The 21,432-nt window shown below is 37.8% G+C and overlaps 1 protein-coding gene across 1 annotated transcript in view; it reads left to right on the top strand.

Annotated features, from left to right (window-relative positions):
* Nucleotides 1–1,428: 1,428 nt before the first annotated feature.
* Nucleotides 1,429–21,432, top strand: part of col11a1a (collagen, type XI, alpha 1a) — a 93,966-nt gene continuing 73,962 nt past the window's right edge. The window contains 4 exon segments of the mRNA XM_073863787.1: nt 1,429–1,864; nt 10,369–10,533; nt 12,433–12,646; nt 17,287–17,449. Of these exon segments, the coding sequence (XP_073719888.1) occupies nt 1,741–1,864; nt 10,369–10,533; nt 12,433–12,646; nt 17,287–17,449 (666 nt within the window). The 5' untranslated portion in view covers nt 1,429–1,740.

The raw sequence follows: 21,432 nt of genomic DNA, 5'->3' as shown, positions 1-21,432 counted from the left end.
CTGTCAGAAAAAAATTGTCAACAGATGGTCCCTATAGCTGTCACTCGGGTGGCCCCCTTTCAGAAAGTACACTTTCTTTGCACCTAAAGAGTTCATATTAGTACCTCAAAGGTACATATTTAGGTATGTACCTAAATTATACATATTAGGACTTTTCAATAGGTCCTGCTCCAGTGACAGCTAAGGAACATTTTTGTTGTCTACTGGACAAATTTCATTTTATACTATATTTCTTAATATATATCTGATTAATTGGCTATGGATCCTTTAAATTCCAGAGAGGGGCTACGTGATGGGCTGTCAGTCATCCTGTCATGCAGTCAGTCTTAAGCTGGGGACACACCTAAGGACTTGCTAAAACATTCTAGGATTGGACACAACACACTTAAGGATTGTTTCTTGTAACTGTGAACAAAGACTGAGCACAACTGGAAAAGACTGGGTTAATATAACCAAATTACGTTCATAATCTGTGTGAAAATCCTTAAACGTGTCCCCAGCTTTAGCTCCTTCCACACGCAACCTTCACACACACACTTGAGGGATAAAAACTGCAAAACATTAGAAAGTATTTCCTGTTGTTATTTTCCCTTCTTTCATCCCTCTTCCTGCTTATTGACATTCAAAGCCATGATCTGAAAGGATTCACAGCCATACCGGAAATGTTGGAGATTGTTTTACTGGGTTATTATATAACTTGAATGGTTAAATAGTGGCTGTGTCTGTAATGGTCAATCAAACTTTATTATACTACAAGTTAGTTAACACAACTGCATTAAATTGTAAGTAAATATTAACTAATTAATCAAACCACTGAGACAACATGTTTTACTAACTTTAATGGTACATTGTAAAAAATGTTAGTTATGGAGCTGTTTGCCAGTACTGTAGATTTAAATGTATGTTATTTACTGGCAACATTAAACATGAACAAATATCTGTCTGTATAAACTAATAATAAAAAAATATTTTACAGCATGTATTGATCTTTGATTATGTAAGTAGCCTACATACAGTATATTTTTATTGTTTGTTTATGTTAATATATTGTGCATTAACTATTGTTCATTAATAAATGTATTAATAAATGTTGCAATTAACTAAGTAAAGTAAAGGCTATAAAAGTATTGTAATATTAAAATAATAAAATAACAAAATTATAACATATCATGCAATAATAAAATCTCTATATAACATAATATACTAGCATAATAAATATACACGCAAACAAAATAATGAAGTTATTTTATTATAGAAAGTTAATATTATGCATGTATGGGACTTAATCTAAAAAAAATTTTTTTTTTTTAGAAAACTCTCTCTCTCTCTCTCTCTCTCTCTCTCATTCCCAGGCCACTCCAGGGAATGTCATGGGGGACGCGCAAGAGGGCGACCATGGGAGGCTTTGGAAAACTAATGGGTGGATCCCAAGCCAACTTTCAAGCCCCGTGATTTGCTAATCGGGGTATGCTTCCCTTGTCGTTTCCCTGTAATCCCGGGTCTGGGTCCAGCCCTCTTGACTGTGAGGCGATTCGCGTCTCAGTTTGATTAAAGCCCGAATCCCTTCAGTCTGAAGGCTGGGCGCGAGCAAAGACGCATCGAAGGGGGCCTGGCGATACCAAATAGCCCTCACCTATGGCTGTTTAGAGTAGATCGGACACATTTGGGATTGTAGAAGGGACATCATTTTCAAATAAGCAGAAGTCGCCCCGGGTTTTGTGCACTTGTGGGCGCTCGACCATGGAGAGGCTAAGGTGGTCCCCAATGTGGAAAACGAAAAGGTGGCTTTTGGATTCCTCTATTGCCAAATTCATCACAGTTTCATCCCTCGTCCTGATTCTGCAGGCTCCAAATGTCAGAGCAGGTAAGGATAGGTTTGCAAACTTTTTAAGGGACCGCCAGATCGGCGAAGCACATCCGTTGCCTTTGCGCTTACGGATTTTTGCGCGTTTGATTTCAACTTTTCGCGACAGGTGAGGTCAGATCTAGAGACCCCTGTATGTGTGTGCAACAAGCTAGAAAATCACTAGTGCTCATGAAATCAAAATCATCTTGCAATATTGTGTACTCTGGAGTTCATTTAAATAAAGCCACCAGTTCCCCAAAAGGTTTTCAAGAGTAGCCTACATTTAACTATATATCACATTTTAGAAAAGTGAGCTTATTTTTAAGTTGGTCACAATTTGAAACATAGCAATTGCATTTACTTCTAAGTGTAGCTAAGAGATATGCAACCTAGTGTATAGAGTTTGCGCATTACCTGGTTTGTTTACAATTAATTATTTCAGTATCTTTAACATTTCTTAATGTGTCCAAACTTTAAAAAATCTACAAAACATTTTACTTGATATTATTTGTATACATGTTCTGGTCAAATATAATCAGTGGCAGGGTGGGGGCAGGAATGTGTCAAGTGAGTCTCAAGGAGAGATAGTTTAGGATTTACTTTGGGGAAAAAAAGCTCTTTGTTTGAACCTGTGGTCCGTTAGGTGTGTGTGGACACGGTTAGCAGGGTGGAATTCCTCAGCGTTTTGCATCCATGCAAGAAAATAGAAAGTATCTTTTGTATTTTTGATCTTCTATAGGGATGAGATTTTATGCCACTAAGATTGAGACAAGTGTGATCAATAAAAATTATCAATAACTGCTTTATTAATTTGTATAAATATAAGACCTTTTTTGTTTGCTTACATTTTGACCTGATGTTTGCAAAGTTGGTGTATTATAGCGTATGGTCTTTAATTAAAATAAGGATTTGATTTGTGGTAATTGAAATCAGGGAGGTCCAGATTTACAATGGGCGGGACACACATCACGATTCCAAGAGCTTCAACAAGTGATTTGATTGTGAATACATAAACCGGATAATTGATTCTGAAGAAGATTGATCAAATATTCTTATGCTTAAGACATTTTAGCCCACATGTTAATGCTGAGAGTCTTAAAATTTTACTACACTTTCACTTATCTCCATTTCCCCAATACTAGACCCACTGAAGTCCATGACAGCGGTCATACAAGCCTATTTTTCTCTGATAAGGACCTGCATGTTTTCCTTGTCTTTACTGAGTTTGCTACATCTTGGTGGGAATGTTTCTCTACTAAGTGCTGAGAGGTTATTTGATGACTGTCCTCTCTGCTCATCCCTATTATTTTGGAGTCTTCAAAGGGCCCGGAGACATCTAGAGGCCCCAGACTGGCCTTATGATAGGTCTTACCCACCCTTACAGGAATAGAGGTCCTTAATAAATTAGTTGATGTCCCTGGTCAGTTTCAGTGAAAAAAGAAGATAGTACATTGCTACTTGATTATTTATTTTAGCCTTTCTGTTTCTTGTAACGCATAGGTTCAATATATGTTTGCTTATTAACCCCCTCGACTTTCCTCATCGTAGCTGAAAATGTATTAAACTCTTTAGACTTATGTTGCATCTCCTGCGGTTTCTCTCCTGTGAAAGTATTTGTGCTGGATGCCCTCTTGAGCTGGCACTGTACTGACACGTTTCTTCAGCCCTCGGGGCGCAGAAACCTCAGATGTGCATTCCTTCAAACAATGCACACATTTTAGAAATCCATTCCTACTCTTTTGGTAGACGGTGCCGATCAGGTCTCCAGGAGATGAGTTTGGCTACTCCAGGGGTCTTGCTGTCCCACTTAGGAAAGCGAAATCACGAACGAAATCTCAACTCTTTCTCCTATATGCAACAGTGAGATTATTTGAAGCAAAAACTGAGACGTTTGCTTGAATCACCTGCGTCTCAGGTGTTTCCCTAAAAAGACCCCTAAAATCTCACTTGGGGATCTCAAATGTGCCCAGATTTGCCAAGAAATCCAAAGACTGCCATTAAAAGTAGAGATTTAATAATAAGCTCATCAGATCCAAGACCAAATGAAATAAGTAGTGCAATTAAAAAAATGTATGCCAAAATTAGCTTTTTTTATTTGGATTTTTGAGAAACATATTACAAAAAGTTTATAATGAGGTGAGATCTCAAATAAGTCTTGAGCTGTGATGGCTATGAAGGAGCAAACTGTGATCAACATTATGCATAGTAGTTAATTAATAAGTTGAATCCAATCTTAGTTCGTTAAAAGTAAACATAAAGTTTAGTTTTTTATAACTACAGTAGAGTTTTAATATATGAACAGTTTTCTGCATTCTAGGAAGGCAGGTCTCTAAAAGGGTGCATTGTTCTTTGATGTTTCGTTACTGTGGCAAAAGGTGGAAAAATATACAGGGAATTTTTTTGCAGGAATTCCACCGGTGAGTTTGCCTCACGGAGAGCCTGTGGCATAATGCAGTCTTGTTCGAGCAGCAGGCATGTGTCAAAGAGGGGAGAGTGAGGAGTGAAGGGTGAGAGAGATATAGGATAAGAGAGAGAGAGAGAGAAAGAGAGACATTGATTTCATAGAGTCCCAAGGAGCGGCAGGTAAAACGGTTTCCAGCTTATTCATTACATTTCAACCTTTAAAATGTACAAACATTAAAAAAGTTGCACATTCTCACTGTTTTGAATGTTTCTCATTATGCTTAGTTGACGTGAGAGCACATGTCTTCCAGCTCCATTATTTTAACAAGAATGTCTTCCTGTTACAATAACAGGGAATTTCTTAATTATATGATTTATGCAAATGTAGAACACGCCCATTCTTCCTTTAGCCCCTCCCCCATTTTAGTGCACCATCCTATGGTAGTTTATCAATCTCTCTCTATCTCTTTCTCTCTCTCTCTCTCTCTCTCTCTCTCTCTCTCTCTCTCTCTCTCTCTCTCTCTCTCTCTTTCTATGTTAGAACCTCCCTTCAATTTCACACTCAATGTCTAATCAAGCCTCTCACACACCCCTGTCCAATGCAAAGAAATACAGAGAGAAAGTGTGTGTGTGTGTTTGGACAACCGTCTGGTTAAAATCACACCAGGTCTTTAGTTGAGCTGTCCTAATGACAACTCATTCTCAGTTGGTTTTCAAAAGGATTTATGAGTATTGACATTTTTCTTTGGCACTTGTATGGCGGGGTCAAACACAGGCTAAAATGCCACATCTGGACTATATGAGATCTGGAGGAAGTCTGCCTTGACAAGCATCTTAGTTCATCTGTATAAATACACAAACATCACACAAACCAGAATCAGGTGATAAGCTCGAACTGATTTTGCCAAGTGGTTGATGTCCTCAGGGCAACATATTGTGTTGACCCAAGGACAACATTTTTCTAAATAAAACCTAAACCTACCCCAAACCCCAACCCTAACCATAACCAAACCCCAAAATCAGAGGGACATGATAAGTAAAAAACAATGGTCTAGAACCAGCTAATCTTGGTTGTAAGCTTAAACTTAAAACAAACTATAATCTTATTTCTGAAATCTGATTGGCTGATTGAAATGTTGTTCCAGGGTCAACATAACGTTGCCCTGAGGACATCAACCACTTGGCAAAATCAGGAGAGCCCAGGTGATAAGACCAAAGTGTTAAATCGATCGTGGAATGAGTAAATTTATCACAGTAATGGTAGAGTACACTGTTATGTATCCCAGCTCTCACTGGGGTTGTACCCCTTAAGTACATATGGATACATTTGGTACCAATATGTACCTTTGAGATACTAATATATATTTTTGAAGCACTAATAAGAACTTTTTAGGTACAAAACTGTACTTTTTGAAATTGTACCACCCTGTTTCTGACAGTGTACATCACTCTCATATTTAAAAAAGCTTACATGAGTACCAGTGGCGGCCGGTGACTTCTTTTTTCGAGGACGCTCGATGCGAAGTTCATCACAACATCTATGTAGCCCTTCATGTGTGTGGTTCGTAATTTCAAGATATGTGTTCTGCACTTTGAGAGATCCTATGTGCATCACGTGTCTTGTAAAAATAAGTGCCTGCTGCTGACGCGTATAAAGGGTTTATGATAAAAGAGACGCTCCCGTTTGCCATATACTCTCATAATTTCATGTGTAATCAGAGTTGACTGTTAAGGGAGTGTCTTGTGTGTATTTTGTGAATGTGAGCATCTCTTTTATCATAAACAGTTTTGACATGTGCAGCAGGCACTTATTTTGACAAAACACAATCAACAAATACATATTTTGAAAACGCAAGCAACACACATGACACTCCGAACACTTATTTTGAATTTTTGCCCCTCAGATAAGCAGTCACGAGCCGCCACTGATGTGTACACAAACATACATTACTAATTTTCAATGTGGATATTTAATATAAAAATACATTAATGAATGTGTTAAATATCAAATATTGTATATAAATATTAATAATGTGCTGATTTTTCTGTGACTTAAACCTAAAAGGTGCTTTACCTCAGTTTCTGATTCTGAAATTTGATTGGATAAGCTGATGTAAAATGACAACACCCCAGTTAAACTCTATAGCTGTGTCCCAATTCAAAGGCTGGATCCTGGAACTGTCTTTGAAGGACGCAGACTCCTAAATCCACAAAGAGAACTAAAATGAGACTAGCCTATGGAGGATTTATAGTGTTCCCATCCACCGCGCATGTCAGTGGGACACCGGAGAGGCGTTTCTGACTTACTAAATAAATATGGAACCAGAAAAATATTATTTTTAGGAAGATCTATTCATGCAGCTTTCAAAGGTCACACCCTTTGAATTGGGACACAGCTTACTGTATATCAATGTGGCGAGATGTGAAGTTGCTAGGCAACCATAAATGATTTAAAACTATGAATGATTTAAAACTATTTCCACTTTGTATTACTCCATCTTTCTTCATCGCTTTTGCACGTAAATAATGTAGAAAAGACTCTACAACAAACAGCAAAATCTTGCCGGGTCTCACATTAGTCTTACAGCCCTTACACAAATGTTTGGATTCTTTGTGATTGTACTTCTGCAAAAGTTTATTTCAACGTCTTATAGATTTCTTACATTTGTAAATGAAAGTATTTAAAGATTCTTAGAGAAAATGTGGGATCTTTCATACCCAGTCTCACGGAGTTGCATATAAATAGCACGAAGTGTGTAAATCATGCAATAGACCCCTTCAAGGTTTGTAAACATTGAATGACTATCGGGTGCGCGCGCAGCACGGGGTCGAACTGTTCATACCATTTAGGCTTTATAATTTAATCTAACAGTGCTGAAAAATGATGACTTACCTCAAATGAAGTGAGCACTACAAACACAAGCCTCTTTGATCTTTGCATTGTTCCAGTCTGCACGTTAATTGCTTGCAGACGCAGATGTTGTATTTTTTTGTTTTTGAGATTCTGCATGAATCGCGAAAACTTAACGGAAGACCTGTTCCAATTTTACAGCCCACGACGTAAGTAGGCATTTTTGACGATACCGAATAATACGCAACTCAATCTGCTGTAATGACTTTTCTGACCCTGACATGCGCAGTGGGAACAGCCTGTGACGTAAACGGTGAAGGGGTCTATACATACGGCAAATTCCAATTTGGCGTGCATATGATACGCCAGTCCTTCCCATTCACTTAAACGGCACATCTTTTTTTGTCATTTTATTTATTGGTTTCTCATTTTTTTGCTATTTTTTACTACTGTCGCTTGGGTTAGAACAACTTTTTGTTACATAAAAATTACATCCTAACCCAAACCCCAATTCTAACCCCAACTCCAAGCGGCCATGGCTTAAAAATAGACCAAAATTTTTATTAAATATTAAATAACCTCCTTAAGCAAATTGAAAATGTGAAAAAATGGTTTAAAAAACAGAAACATTTTAAAAACCAATAAATAAAACGACAAAAAAAGATGCGCCATTTAAATGAATGGGAAGCACTGGCGTATCATATGCACACCAAAATTGGAATTTGGCGTATATATTGCACAATTTTCACACTTTGTGCTATTTATATGCATCTACATGAGACTGGGTAGGGGATCTTTCAGTGCGAGCACAAAGAGACATCAGAAGAATAGTGTTGTCTTTCCTTTAAGATTTAAATGGGGTGGTAAATGTTTTTTGTGGGAACACATTGTATCCTAGTAATACCCCAGAATTTTTATTACAACGTACGTTCAAGTCAAGCCCTTTGTGATGCAGCATCCTTTAATTGTTGGTTGTGAAGTTAAGCATTTCGTTTTATGTGGTAGATGCAAAAGACTTTTTCGCTGAAGTCATTGTATAGTTCAGTTGGTTAAGCAGTGCGTTTACGCACAAAGGTCATGGGTTCGGTGCCCAGGGGAACACAAGTGTACCTTGAAAGCACTGTAAGACACCGTGGATGTACAATGAAGTCAACCCAGTGACGTTTTTTTTTTTTTGTGGATTCTGGGTAACACCCAGCAGACATACATGTGGTCTACATGTGTGTGTTTGATGGTTTAAAACATTCACATTGAATCATGAAAAGCATTTGCTTTGGTTCTCTAGGGTACTTTCTAAGGTGTTTCTGAAAGCTCCAGGGTGAACAGTGTTGATCTTTCCTCATGCTTTGTTAGTCGTAATAAAACAAGTTTGCTTAACCTAGCTGTGTCTTCCAAAGGGTTTAGGAGGGATCCAGAGATTTTAAAGGGGTCGAATGTCAGAGATTTTCTGAAGGTTTAGTTTTCATATTGTAGCCAAGAAAAGCAGATAGCGGAATTTTATTATATTAAATATTGATCTTAACTTTCACTGTTGTGCATTAGTGAGTCACTCTCTTGTGTTATGGGTCTCTCATGAAACTTGCAGACTACAGTCTGTCATACTGTACTGTATGATTTGCCAGATGTGGGTACTGTGGTGACCCTCAAACTCATATAGAGATTTTTTTTGTCAAACGGCATTGATATTTAAATGAACTCCAGAGTCCGTCAAACTTTTCTGTATGGGATTGATTTCCCTGGTTTTCTTTCATGTTTTTGTTCTGAACATATGTTTGAAGGTTAAATTGTGTTCAATTGTGTAATTGAAAAATGTAAATGTGTCCGGTGCACAGGCTGTTTTTGATTATAAATTTGCATCAAATCGTTATGCTAATCTTTTAAGTCTTCAAAAGTTGCTTCCTAAATATTTTTATTTACGTTTAAAAATAAAGATGCTACATGATGGAATAGAAAAACCATTTTTGGCTGTATTTCATAAAAAAAACCTTTAAAGGGCACATATTATGCAAAATCCACTTTTACAATGTGTAAACACAAGCCTACAATGAAAAAAATCAACATGATATCACGGCAAGTCCTGCTATAGTCACGAAAAATTTGATTAATTTATTCGTGTACATGGCACGAAATTCAGCTTTTTTGCCCTTGAGCATGAATGTCTTTTTTGTGTTACACAAATTTCTATAAATACTTTTTCGTTCCTGTTTCACGACTTTCTTTTTCGTGTCATTTTATGTATTGTTTTCTAATTTTTTCCCCTATTTTTAAATCATTGTCCATCATTGTTGTTAGATTTGGGGTTTGGTAAGGATGTATTTATTTCTACGTGTTCTTCTTCTGCTTCTAAAACTATTCTCGTTTGGCGTTGGAGTTTGGGTTAGGATGTCTAAAAATGTAACACAAAGTGATTCTAACCCCAACCCCAAGCCACAATGGTAAGAAAATACAAAAAAACTATGAGAAAACATTACATAAAATGACACGAAAAAGAAAGTCGTGCCATGGACACAAAAAACTATTTATAGAAATTGACACGAAAAAGACATTCGTCCTCAAGGCACGAAAAAAACATGAATTTCGTGCCATGGACACGAATAAATTAATCATATTTTGCGTGCCTACAACACGACTTTCCGTGAGATCAGTCAGAAAAAAATCCACTCTCTTCTTTTTTAATCCCCATTAAACCAAAGCAGTCTCATTAGACATGCTGTTTTGATCCTCTTGTTAATGTGACATGACATTGACGAAGCCCCGCCCACGGCCACTGACTAACTGATTTTACCCTAACGTTTTTCAAAATGTGTTTGTAAGCACGCTAATGCAGCTAAAGATACTATTGTCCCAGACTGTATTGGCAGGAATCAGATTTAATTTAAACCCGAATTTGCATTTAAAGGTACACACATGAAAGCAAAAATGTTTGGCTCCCACCCAAATAGGGGCATATTTGACATGCTATTACAGATAATATGTGGGGTTTTCTTAGCTGAAACTTTCCAGACACATTCTAGGCACACCTAAGACTGCGAATAAACATATTTGTAGTGGAAAAAGTTCTTTAGACTATAAAATGATAAAAAAAAAAATTCTTTCACCAACACCCAAAAATGTTTTTTCTATGGCATCGCTGTGACGGACTATTTGTAGCACCTTAAGAGTGCAATAAATACACTTTAAGGTGTTAAACTTGGCCTTTACGTGTCGCATGCATAAATGTTACCAAAGCATTACATAAAGCCTTCTGTGTCTTTTCTCCCCCCTACAGCAGAACCTGTGGATGTCCTAAAAGTATTAGAATTTCACAATGTCCCAGAAGGAATACAGAAAACTTCAGGATTTTGCACAAACCGAAGAGCATCGCCGCCAGACGCGGCCTATAAAATAGGCAAGAACGCCCAGATCAGCGCTCCCACCAAGCAGCTTTTCCCAGGTAAGCCGAACCCCAGAAACATGCGCATGTGTTCAGCTGTGTTTAAATGCATCCTTTGTTGCGGTTGCCAGGGCTTTTGACAGAAGATGCTAGGCCTGATGGTGCAGGGCCATGTTTCACTCAAACTTTTGTATTGTTAAGCTGCAGGAGATCTTGGCTGAAATCTTCTGACCACAGCATGGTTTGTCTGCTTAGCTGCGTATCAGAATCTTTAAAGTCGCAAAAGTGAAAATGTTGTCATGTACTCATGCGTATATCGCTCAAAACTCAACTTTCTTTCTTTAGCGGAATGCAAAGTTATGTTGTCCAAAATGTTATAGCTGCTTATTTTACAAACAAGTACAATAGAGGTTTACGACTCATGCACTTCTTTTCAAGTCATTCCAATTTTTCAATAGATTTGGCATGCGTTATATCATTGGAATGTGTGATTATAAAGTTGCAACTGTCTGATGTTATTTTATATGGTTGAAAACAGATGGATTTTTCAACTTGTTAATATTTGTTGAGCCTAGATAATCTTAAATATCTGCTGTTTATAAAATATTCTTACATCTGCATTTTACAGATGGAAACAAAGGATTACATTTAAAATTTTTAAAAGATTTTTAAATATTACGGTTCTCAGACAACAATTCAACAAAAAACTGCTTGCCTCTAGGTGTTTAACTCTTTCCCGCCATTGACGAGTTAACTCGTCAATGAAGAGAAAACGCGTCCCTGCCAATGACGAGTATTTCCGGCTTTCCGCAATACCGCTATTACTGCTGTTAAAGGAATAGTCTACTCATTTTCAATATTAAACTATGTTATTACCTTAACCAAGAATTGCTGACACAGCCCTCCATCATCTGTGTGCGTGCACGTAAGCACTGGAGCGCGCTGCGACACTTCGATGGCATTTGGCTTGGCCCCGTTCATTCGATGGTACCAATCAGAGATAAAGTTAGAAGTGACCAAACACATCAACGTTTTTCCTATTTAAGACGAGTAGTTATACGAGCAAGTTTGGTGGTACAAAATAAAACATAGTGCTTTTCTAAGCGGATTTAAAAGAGGAACTATATTTTATGGCGTAATAGCACTTTTGGGAGTACTTCAACTCGGCGCAGTAACACCCTCCCTGGAGCGGACTTTTCAGGCGAGTCGAAGTACTCCCAAAAGTGCTATTACGCCATAAAATGTAGCTCCTCTTTTAAATCCGCTTAGAAAAGCGCTATGTTTTATTTTGTACCACCAAACTTGCTTGTATAACTACTCGTCTTAAATAGGAAAAACGTTGATGTGTTTGGTCACCTCCAACTCTATCACCGATTGGTACCATTGAATGAATGGGGCTAAGCTAAATGCTATCGAAGTGTCGCAGCGCGCTCCAGCGCCTACGTGCACGCACACAGATGATAGAGGGATGTATCAACTCTTCTTAGTTAAGGTAATAACATAGTTTAATATTGAAAATGAAAATGTAGACTATTCCTTTAATACTGCTCTTCCGCAACTTATAAAACTCGGAAGTATCACCCTAGGGCAAACAGCTTTATGTCCGTGTAAGTTTTGAGAATCGCTCTGCATCTGATCTCTATCAAAAGTCCTTCACAGAAATTGATTCATCTCAGCTTTTTGCTCAAAATTTAAGCAACCTACCCATATATGAGAGGTGATAAAAGAGAACTATTGAAGATAGGATGTCTGTTCTTTCATTTGATATATTGTATGTTCATATAGAAGAACATTTACTGGAAGGCATTAAACTTTTGTGAAAATCATAAAAAATTGGCTGACAACTTAAAAAAAAAACGCTGGCAGGGAAAGAGTTAATAAAGCCGGAAAATGTAACGTCAATACTAAAAAGCAATTAGCAATTTGGTAAACCATCTACCTGTTTGTGTTATTTTGTAGATGGTGTGTTCCCTGAAGACTTTTCCATCCTAACCACCATCAGGCCCAAAGCTGGGACCCAGTCGTTCCTTTTGTCCATCTATAATGAGAAAGGCATCCAGCAAATAGGTGTCGAGGTGGGACGCTCGCCTGTCTTCCAGTACGAGGATCGGACGGGCAAACCCGCCCCTGAGGATTACCCCCTGTTCCGCTCCCTCAACCTGGCCGACGGAAAGTAAGTTAGGCCTTGAAGTAGTCAGTATTTTTTTTTTTAGGGCTGTCTCGATTCATCCACAGAGAGCCATGCAGAGGTCATCAGACTTTTTCAGCAGGAAGTCCTTTGTTGCTCGCCAAGAGTTTCATTCTTGTTATTTTGTGCTTTTGTAGCTCACGGTCATTGGTTTGATCTCCAGAAATGCATGGACTGATAATACAGTCTGTATGCATTCAATTGTCTTCGGTGGTCTGTTAGACGGTGGGCGAGTCTCTCTGCTGTCATTCAAACCCGAGCGGGAGTAATTATGAGTTTATATGGACGCAAACTAATATTATGTCGCAGTGCACTGCTTGTTTAGCAAGTAAACATGCTGCACAGTGTTTTGTACATGAGTATGTGAGAGCTTTCTTTGAATTTTCAGCGCAATTGATGAAATAGGATCGCGCAACTTTCACACGCTTTCAAAACGAAACTACGGAGATCAGCCGCTTAGTTTTATCAATGAAAGGCTAAAAATAGCGCTGTTCACCGAATGTTCACGCCAGAAGTAAAAAAAGACGTAAAATATGTATTTAATACCTCAGATTAGATAAATGGGCGGAGAGAAAGCGGTCGCGTGTGGCTGTTCGAACGCATTCAACCACATATGCGTTCCGCAACTCAAAAGCGATCCGATCGAAAGTGGTTTCGACTACCTCTGGATGTGGTTGAAAGTGGACGAGCTCAAAACGTTTTGAACACCGTTTACACCTGGCATTAACGTCGTCCACTTGTGATCCGATCGACGAAAACGCATGTTAATGCCAAGTGTAAACAGCCTTTTATGTGCATGAAGTGTGATGTCAAAATACAAGCCTGCTGCAGATGCGTCTAAAAAGAGACGCTTGCGTTTGCGACATACTCATGCATAATCAGAGTTCACTGTTAAGGGAGTGTCTTGCGTGTATTTTGTGAACGTGACACCTCTTTTATCATAAACGACGCATGTGCAGCAGGCACGTATTTTGACAAGACAGGTGATGCACATGGTTCACATGACGCAACAAACACATATTTTGAATTCACCACCCTCGGAAGAGAAGTCACCGGCCGCCATTGCAAAATATTGTGTTCTTTATTGACATTAATGTTTGAAAAGTTGACAAATCAGAACCTTACATGACTGGTGTGATGTGGTTTCTGTATTAAGTTGAGCCAGAGGTCGACTAAGAATGACTCACAGTCATAAGCCTTTAAGATTTTGTGATATTGCAAAGAGAAAAATTTGGATCAGTTGGGGCAGGTGCTTGACATATGGAATAAATCCTCTGGATGACATCATCTAAGCACTATTTCTATGCAGAAGTTAGTTTACTGTTATTTGAACACAGTTTATTGTAACACCGCTTGAGTAAAAATGCAATTAAATGAAACATGCTGTATATTATGCAAGGAATAATTGACGATGAGCAATTGAATTATTCAAAAATAATGCACACCCAGGGTGGTAATGCGGCACGACATGAAGCGGACCAGATTATATTCAGATAATTCAAAGGACCGGTCAATTATTTCGCTTATACAGCCGTTACCACAGACATTGCCAAGACATTGCTCTGGTGGTTATTTAAAGACATTTGACAGTTCAGGTTTATCGAAATATAATGCATACCCTTGTAACATTTCTCAACCAATCAGAATAAAGTATTCAACAGACCCATGGTGTAACACGTCTTAAAGGTGCAGTGTGTAATATTTAGAAGGATCTTTTGACAGAAATGCAAATAATATACATAACTATATTATCAGGGGTGTATAAAGACCTTTCATAATGGACCGTTATGTGTTTATTACCTTAGAATGAGACGTTTTTATCTACATACACAGAGGGTCCCCTTACATGGAAGTCGCCGTTTTGTGCCGCCATGTTTTTACAGAAGCTCTTAACGGACAAACTTTTTTACTAAGTAGTTTCTGGCGATGACATGTTTGTCCGGTGGCGGCTACCGTAGCTTCTCTATGTGTTTCAAAAGCAAGAGGTGAGCAGTGGACTGAGCCTTTGGTTGCAATTCGAAAGCTCGCCACTAGATGCCGCTAAATTTTACACACTGCACCTTTAAAAGGGGACATTTCACAAGACTTTTTTGAAATGTCAAATAAATCTTTGGTGTCCCTAGACTATGTATGTGAAGTTCTAGCTAAAAAATACCCCATAAATAATTTTTATAACATGTTAAAATTGACACTTTGTAGGTGTGAACAAAAATTGATCTCTGCACTAAATGGCAGTGCTGTGGTTGGATAGTGCAGATTAAGGGGCAGTATTATCCCATTCTGACATCACAAGGGGAAAATACCAGTTTTTTTCACATGCTTGCGAAGAATGGTTTACCCGAACTAACTTATTGGGTTGATCGTTTTCACATTTTCTAGGTTGATAGAAGTACTGGGGACCCAATTATAGCACTTAAACATGAAAAAATACAGATTTTCATGATATGTCCCCTTTAAAGGCTTTATTGGCTTCAATGAGTCATAATTAAATTGATGTTTAATATGATCACAATTTACAGGTTATTATTTAGGGCAGTCGGTCAGAATAAGCATAACACACTGGATTAATGTGCTGTTTTGCTCCAAAACCGGTAATGTTCTGTGTGGAGGATTATAGTACTAATTCACTGCCTCATGCCGAAAGAATTACTGACACAAGTGGTATTTTAGAAATTATTCTTACGGTAATAGCAGAACAGATTAGCTGTCAGGAGCTTAATTTAACCTTTGACATGAAATTTCAATGCTTGACAAATTATTATGCTTCTATACGCTTAAAAGTAATGGGGTTAAAGGGTTCTTTGCAGCGATACCATAGAAGAACCATTTTTGTTTCTTAAAGAACCATTTAGTCAAAGAATAATTTCTTTCATAACTTTTTATAATTATTCTAAAGAACTCTTTCTCACTACGAGGAACCTTTTGTGAATCAAAAAGGTTCCTCAGATGTTAAAGGTTCTTTATGGCACCATTCAGCAAAAAAATGGTTCTTCTATGGTATCGTGAAGCACCTTTATTATTAAGAGTGTAGTTGCAATGATTATTTAAAAGGCTATGAAAAATGATAAATGTTGGTTGTATAGAGATTCAAATGATGAATATGTAAATCAAAGAGTATGATGTATATGTTAAAACGTTATATTGCAAGAGTTGGTGACATAATTGACATACTCAGTAAATAAAGATGCTTAAAGGAAAACACCACCGTTTTTCAATATTTTACTATGTTCTTACCTCAACTTAGATGGATTAATACATACCTATTTTTTCAATGCGTGCACTTTTAATCTTTGTACAGCATCTTGTGAATGTGTTAGCATTTAGCCTAGCCCCATTCATTCCTATGGCTCCAAACAGGGATGAATTTAGAAGCCACCAAACACTTTCATGTTTTCCCTATTTAAAGACTCTTACATGAGTAGTTACATGAGTAAGTATGGTGGCACAAAATAAAACTTTTGTTCGGAGCCATAGGAATGAATGGGGCTAGGCTAAATGCTAACACATTTAAAAACGCTGTACAAAGATTAAAAGTGTACTCAATTGAAGATGAGATGACTCACTGAGATATGTATTAATTCATCTAAGTTGAGGTAAGAACATAGTAAAATATTGAAAAACGGTGGTGTTTTCCTTTAAATATGCCAAAAAATGCATTGAAATAATATGTTGAATTGTTCTCTGATATCTACATAGAAGGTATGTGGCTTATTAAGTGCAAAAATTATCCAGAGACAGTTTTACATGTCCATTTACAACTCTAGGATTTGCCTTTAAAATGAAATAGTCTATTATTACCTTATTTGAAGGGTCACGAATAATAATGTTGAGCTTTGCTCTGATTGGCTGTTTCACAGAGCAGCTCTTTTGAGTAGCTCTGTGTGTGTAAAGAGACCTTAAGTTTGAGTCTGTATCAGACGAAGATACACATTTTGAGGAATAATCAATTGTTTGGAGATTGTTATCTGAGTGGCAAGTTTGTATATTTTTCAGTATGGACATGCCGTAACGTCGATAGTAGAACTACAGCCTTTCCCGGGATTTTATGACATTTTAAAATCCTATATATTATCAGGTTAATAAGTCATAAAGTATGGCATTGTGTTTACCTATCACACTTTTATCAGTCATTCACATCATTTGTTTAAACTACTTCCTAAGCACTTAAATTAAACAATCATCGGATTCGAGACACAAGTAGCCCTGTCTTACTGTAGCTGAGGTTTGCCAAGCACTTTAAAGACACGAGCCAGACTAAAGCTTTTCCCTACTGTTGAAGTGGATTATGGGAAATTGATCGCCCTTGTTTCTGTGCAATTGATATGTCTTTGAAATCTCGCCGTGGCTTGTTACTGAGATCCCGGCCAATGGTTTCAGCTCAATGTTTTGCGTGTACAGTTCAGTTTCTGTGCCTAACCTTTCTGACACACACTTTCTACAATGTTCGAGGTGCCTGTCATGCCGAATAATTCACGGAGGGATTTGGGTGGATTTTAATGAGTTTAATCCAAGGCCAAAGTTTGAAGGCTGGAATGTGGCCCACTCAGGCCGGAAATGTTATATCTCAGAAATGGAAATGCTATTAAATAAGATGTTGATCTTCTGCCTTTACTTTTGCATCTCAGGTGGCATCGTGTAGGCATCAGCGTTGAGAAGAAAACCGTGACCATAATAGTTGACTGTAAGAAGAAGCTGACCAAACCCTTGGCCAGGAGTGACCACGCCGGTATTGACACCAATGGCATAACCGTCTTTGGCACCAGGATCCTGGATGAGGAAGCTTTTGAGGTAAATCGGATTTTAGTGTAAAAAGACTTCATTTTAAAGGAATGCATGAGCGGCTAGAGAGACTATACATCAGCTTTGGATAATGAATAAATTGTCTTGTCTTTGATGTGTTTCGTTTTACACTAAGAACATCTGTCCATCTGAGAGGAGTCGAGTAAATAAGAGCTGGTAAAATATTTATGGTCCTGCCCTGGAAACCGCTGCAAAACGTGCCGTTCATTTAATGACAAATAAAACTAGCATGTGGCTGAAAGTAACTAGCCTATAAATAAGAGCTTCAACCTTTAAATTCTGCTTTATTAGTATAAGATGGTTTGCTGGGCTTGGCCATGATAGTTCTAGTCAAGGTGGTCTTCAGATAGTTTTGCTGGTCTACATGCTGGTCTTCAAAACCAGCCTGAACATGATCATTTCCTTTTGACTACGTTTTACTGTTTACAGTCTTCCAAACAAGTAGTTCAAGATGTTTAGTTATGATAAATGGCAACATTGCACACAATTGTTTGTGCCATATGTATTGTGTTGCCGTAAGCTAACACTTATTGCATTAGCATCCTTTATTGCTGTTTTTGTTCTTGCAAGAGAAAGATTGGTATTTACGCTTTGTGTCCTTGGTCTGTTGTTAGCAATTTTTTTTTGTTGGTAGCACCAAACATTGCATTGTGTGTTTTTGTTTCCTCTGGTCAGTAACTTTAACAGGGCTGCTTTCAACCAGAATCAGAAAAGGTGTTTAAAAGGTTCTTCACAGCAATGACATAGAATACACAATGTTTGGTTCCCCAAGGTTTTTATGGATACATTTGGTTCATACGTTAGGAATAATTGACGACGGGACGTTGAATTACGGTATTAGAAAAATAATCCATCTCGTGTGTGCATTATTTTTCAATAATTCTTCGGCCCGGAGTCAATTTTTCTGTTTATGCTACGGTTACCACACTTCAAGACATCAAATACATGATATATTTAAAGGGATTTGTGTACTTAAATCGCTATTGCGAGTAACGTTAGGATTATTTTTTCTCCGTCTCATCCAATGGCTCTTTTGCTTGTTCCAAAACATAATTTTAAAGCTGGCAATGGAGGCTTGAGCCGTTGATAGCATTCTAATGCAGTTATCAGAAAGAGAGCGAGAGCGACAGAGACACAAAAGCCCTTTTCACACAGAAATAGAGAAAGAAAGAAAAAGAGCGAGAGAGAGAGAGAGAGAGAGAGAGAGAGAGAGGACGAGGGAGCGAGCGAGCAAGAGCGAGAGATTGTGTGAATGAGGCTACCTCTGTGCGTCTCTAAACAGAGCTGTTTTTGCCTCTGAAAATCGTCTGTCATGTTGTTTTTGTTAGTCCGTTATTACAGTTAACTATGCGAAGTGATATGGAACTGTAATGTGGTCAAGAGAGCTTCCTGGAACTACGTTCGCCACGCGTTTCCCAGAAAATAATTGCACACTTCAGAGCGTTCATCAGCCAATCAGATTCAAGCATTCAACAGACCCGTAGTATAACCCAAAGTAAACGATGACGCGAGTTATTGTCTCCAACGTAAATCTCTTTTCTTGGACTTCAACAAACACACGGATTATAGGCAACAGTTTACGTCCTGGGATTTATGATGTTGCGAAAACCGACATTATCATAATTCCTCCCTCTTGGACTCGAAGCCTGTAAATTAACTCCTGTTAGCAACCAAATCTTTTAAACATGGTAAGGAGCGTCACATTTCCTGCTGACATCAATCAGGGAAAGTTTTGTAAAATCCGTGCGTTTCAGGAAGACAGGGAAATCTGGAGCTCCAAAAATGTATGGTATGTGGAAAATAATGTGTTTTTTAACCATAAATCACACAAACACATTGTATTATAGTAGTAGTAGGTGTTTTTTAAGAGTGTTGCTTCGGTTTGAACAAAATATCGAGAATCATTTTATAAGTAGCAATGGTGGATATGGGTTCTTTGAACATATAACTGTACTGCGGGTAACACAGACAAGCCTTGTGTGCCTTTTGTTTTCCTTTAAGCACTTGGGTTTTCCCCTTACATCCGGTTATGAAGGCTTCATTCACCTTGTAATTAAAGCTTCTTAGAGTCAAAGGTCTCTTCATTTAAAGATTAATCTGGCCATTTGCTCTGGGCTTAATTTGACATGACAGATGGCTAAAGTTGTATATGCATGACAGTGATACTACTAAAGATGGTCTGAATTGTATTGTAATGTGCTTTAAGGATAACCAAACTTTTAAATATTAAAGAAATCTTTAATATATTTTTACTGAAAAAATAATATATGTTTCTTAGTATACTCAACTGGAGGCCATCCTTCCAATATATAAGTGACATTTCTTCATAATTAAAATTAAAGTCCATATATACCAGGTGAATAAAAATGTTAGCTACATATTGGACAGCTTGGGGTGAGTAAACTAACAGCAAACTTTCATTTTTCTGTCAACTATCCATATAATTTGGGGATGTGATGTTGGTTTTGGATACATATGCAAATGGCTTCAGGCGTTTATGTTTGTAATTTGACAGCAACCACGATAACATTTCTATTCACTAACTGGAAACTTCTCGATTTAAGAAATCAGGTTACAGTACTCTTTAAAATTGTATCCTGCTGTATAAAACACACACATTGCATCACATCTTGTGGGATTTAGTCGAGTTCAGAATAGTAGTAAATTAAATTATTAATCTGTTATTGCTGTGGTGTGATATGACATATTAATGTACAGTATAAATGTATAATGTCATTATTTAGTATGTATTCATGTCCAAACGTCAGTGTGACTGTGTGCAGTGTAATTTAGCTTTTTTCACAGCTTGTATTCAGTTTTATTGTGTTGTTTTGTGTGTTTGCTCTCTTAAAGTCACAGTTAAGGTAGTGTGGAATGTGCAGGGTCACATTGAGTTAAAGCTGTAAATAAGGATGTACAATGGCCCGATTGACAGGTGATATTGAATTGCTTTGCTTCGTAGTAAGAAGGGGGCCAGATTGAGGTCTTCGGTCGGTGTTTGCATGTGGGAGTCTGAGAGTCTGGTTACAGGGGGATTGGAAAAGACACCTAATATAATTTATTATTTATTTCTTTAAAACGTTTTTAAAGGACGTTTTGTTAGCATTGCGACATTATGTCTGATTGACAAGACAAAAAAGAGGCAGAAGTCATGAAATTGAAACATGGCCCACATGAGGCTTAAACCTGGTTCCCAATGAATACCTGGAATACGTTCATGCAGAACTGAGTACTGTTTATAATCCACTTCTTTATTAACAACAGTGTTAAGATATTAGGTAAAGGTCATTTAAAGTGATCTTGAATACAGTTCAGTTTCAGAATCTATTTTTTATTTCTTGCTTTAGGAATCTGCATATTTATAGATCGCAGCGAGAGGTATGGCCAGTATTTAAATTCAGGATCTCAGTTGGGATTTGTGTGGGTCGAAACACAAGGTCTCTGTGTGAGGGCATGAAAACTGTGTCTGTTCCTAATGCATGCAGACTTCTGAAGTGTATTCTGGGAAATATGAAGGAAATACCTGGTCGAACCCACAGGAGTGACATCCCTTACTGAGGCCTGGATGAATCAACACTTTGTAAGGCTTGTAAAGAAGCCTTTGATTTATGCAGACTCAGAATGAGTTTAAAAGTGTACGGTATACTGGGTTCCTTGGAAAAAAATAAGGATGTACTTCTAGAAAAAAAAATAGTGCCATGTTTTTTATTTTATTTTTTTACAGTGAATTTCTGCAGTGCTCTCTGATAAGCTTTGTATAACAGCTTGAGAAACACATTCACACTTTTCAGAGCTTCTGAGTGACAAGGTTGTTGTCTTAATTGCTATATTGTCTGAGAGGTGACCACAGCTAATGTTATTGGTTGTGTTATGCAGCCAATCAGCTCGCAGCCCTTAGCTCGGGTACATCAAAGGTCACCGCTGTTTTGGTTTTACGCATTTTGCTTGCCACTATTGGCTCGCTGCAGTTC

The sequence above is a fragment of the Misgurnus anguillicaudatus genome, chromosome 25, assembly GCF_027580225.2.
Source record: "Misgurnus anguillicaudatus chromosome 25, ASM2758022v2, whole genome shotgun sequence".
Classification (NCBI taxonomy): Eukaryota; Metazoa; Chordata; class Actinopteri; order Cypriniformes; family Cobitidae; genus Misgurnus; species Misgurnus anguillicaudatus.
The sequence above is the reverse complement of the archived record's forward strand: the minus strand, read 5'-3'. Positions and strand labels throughout refer to the sequence as shown.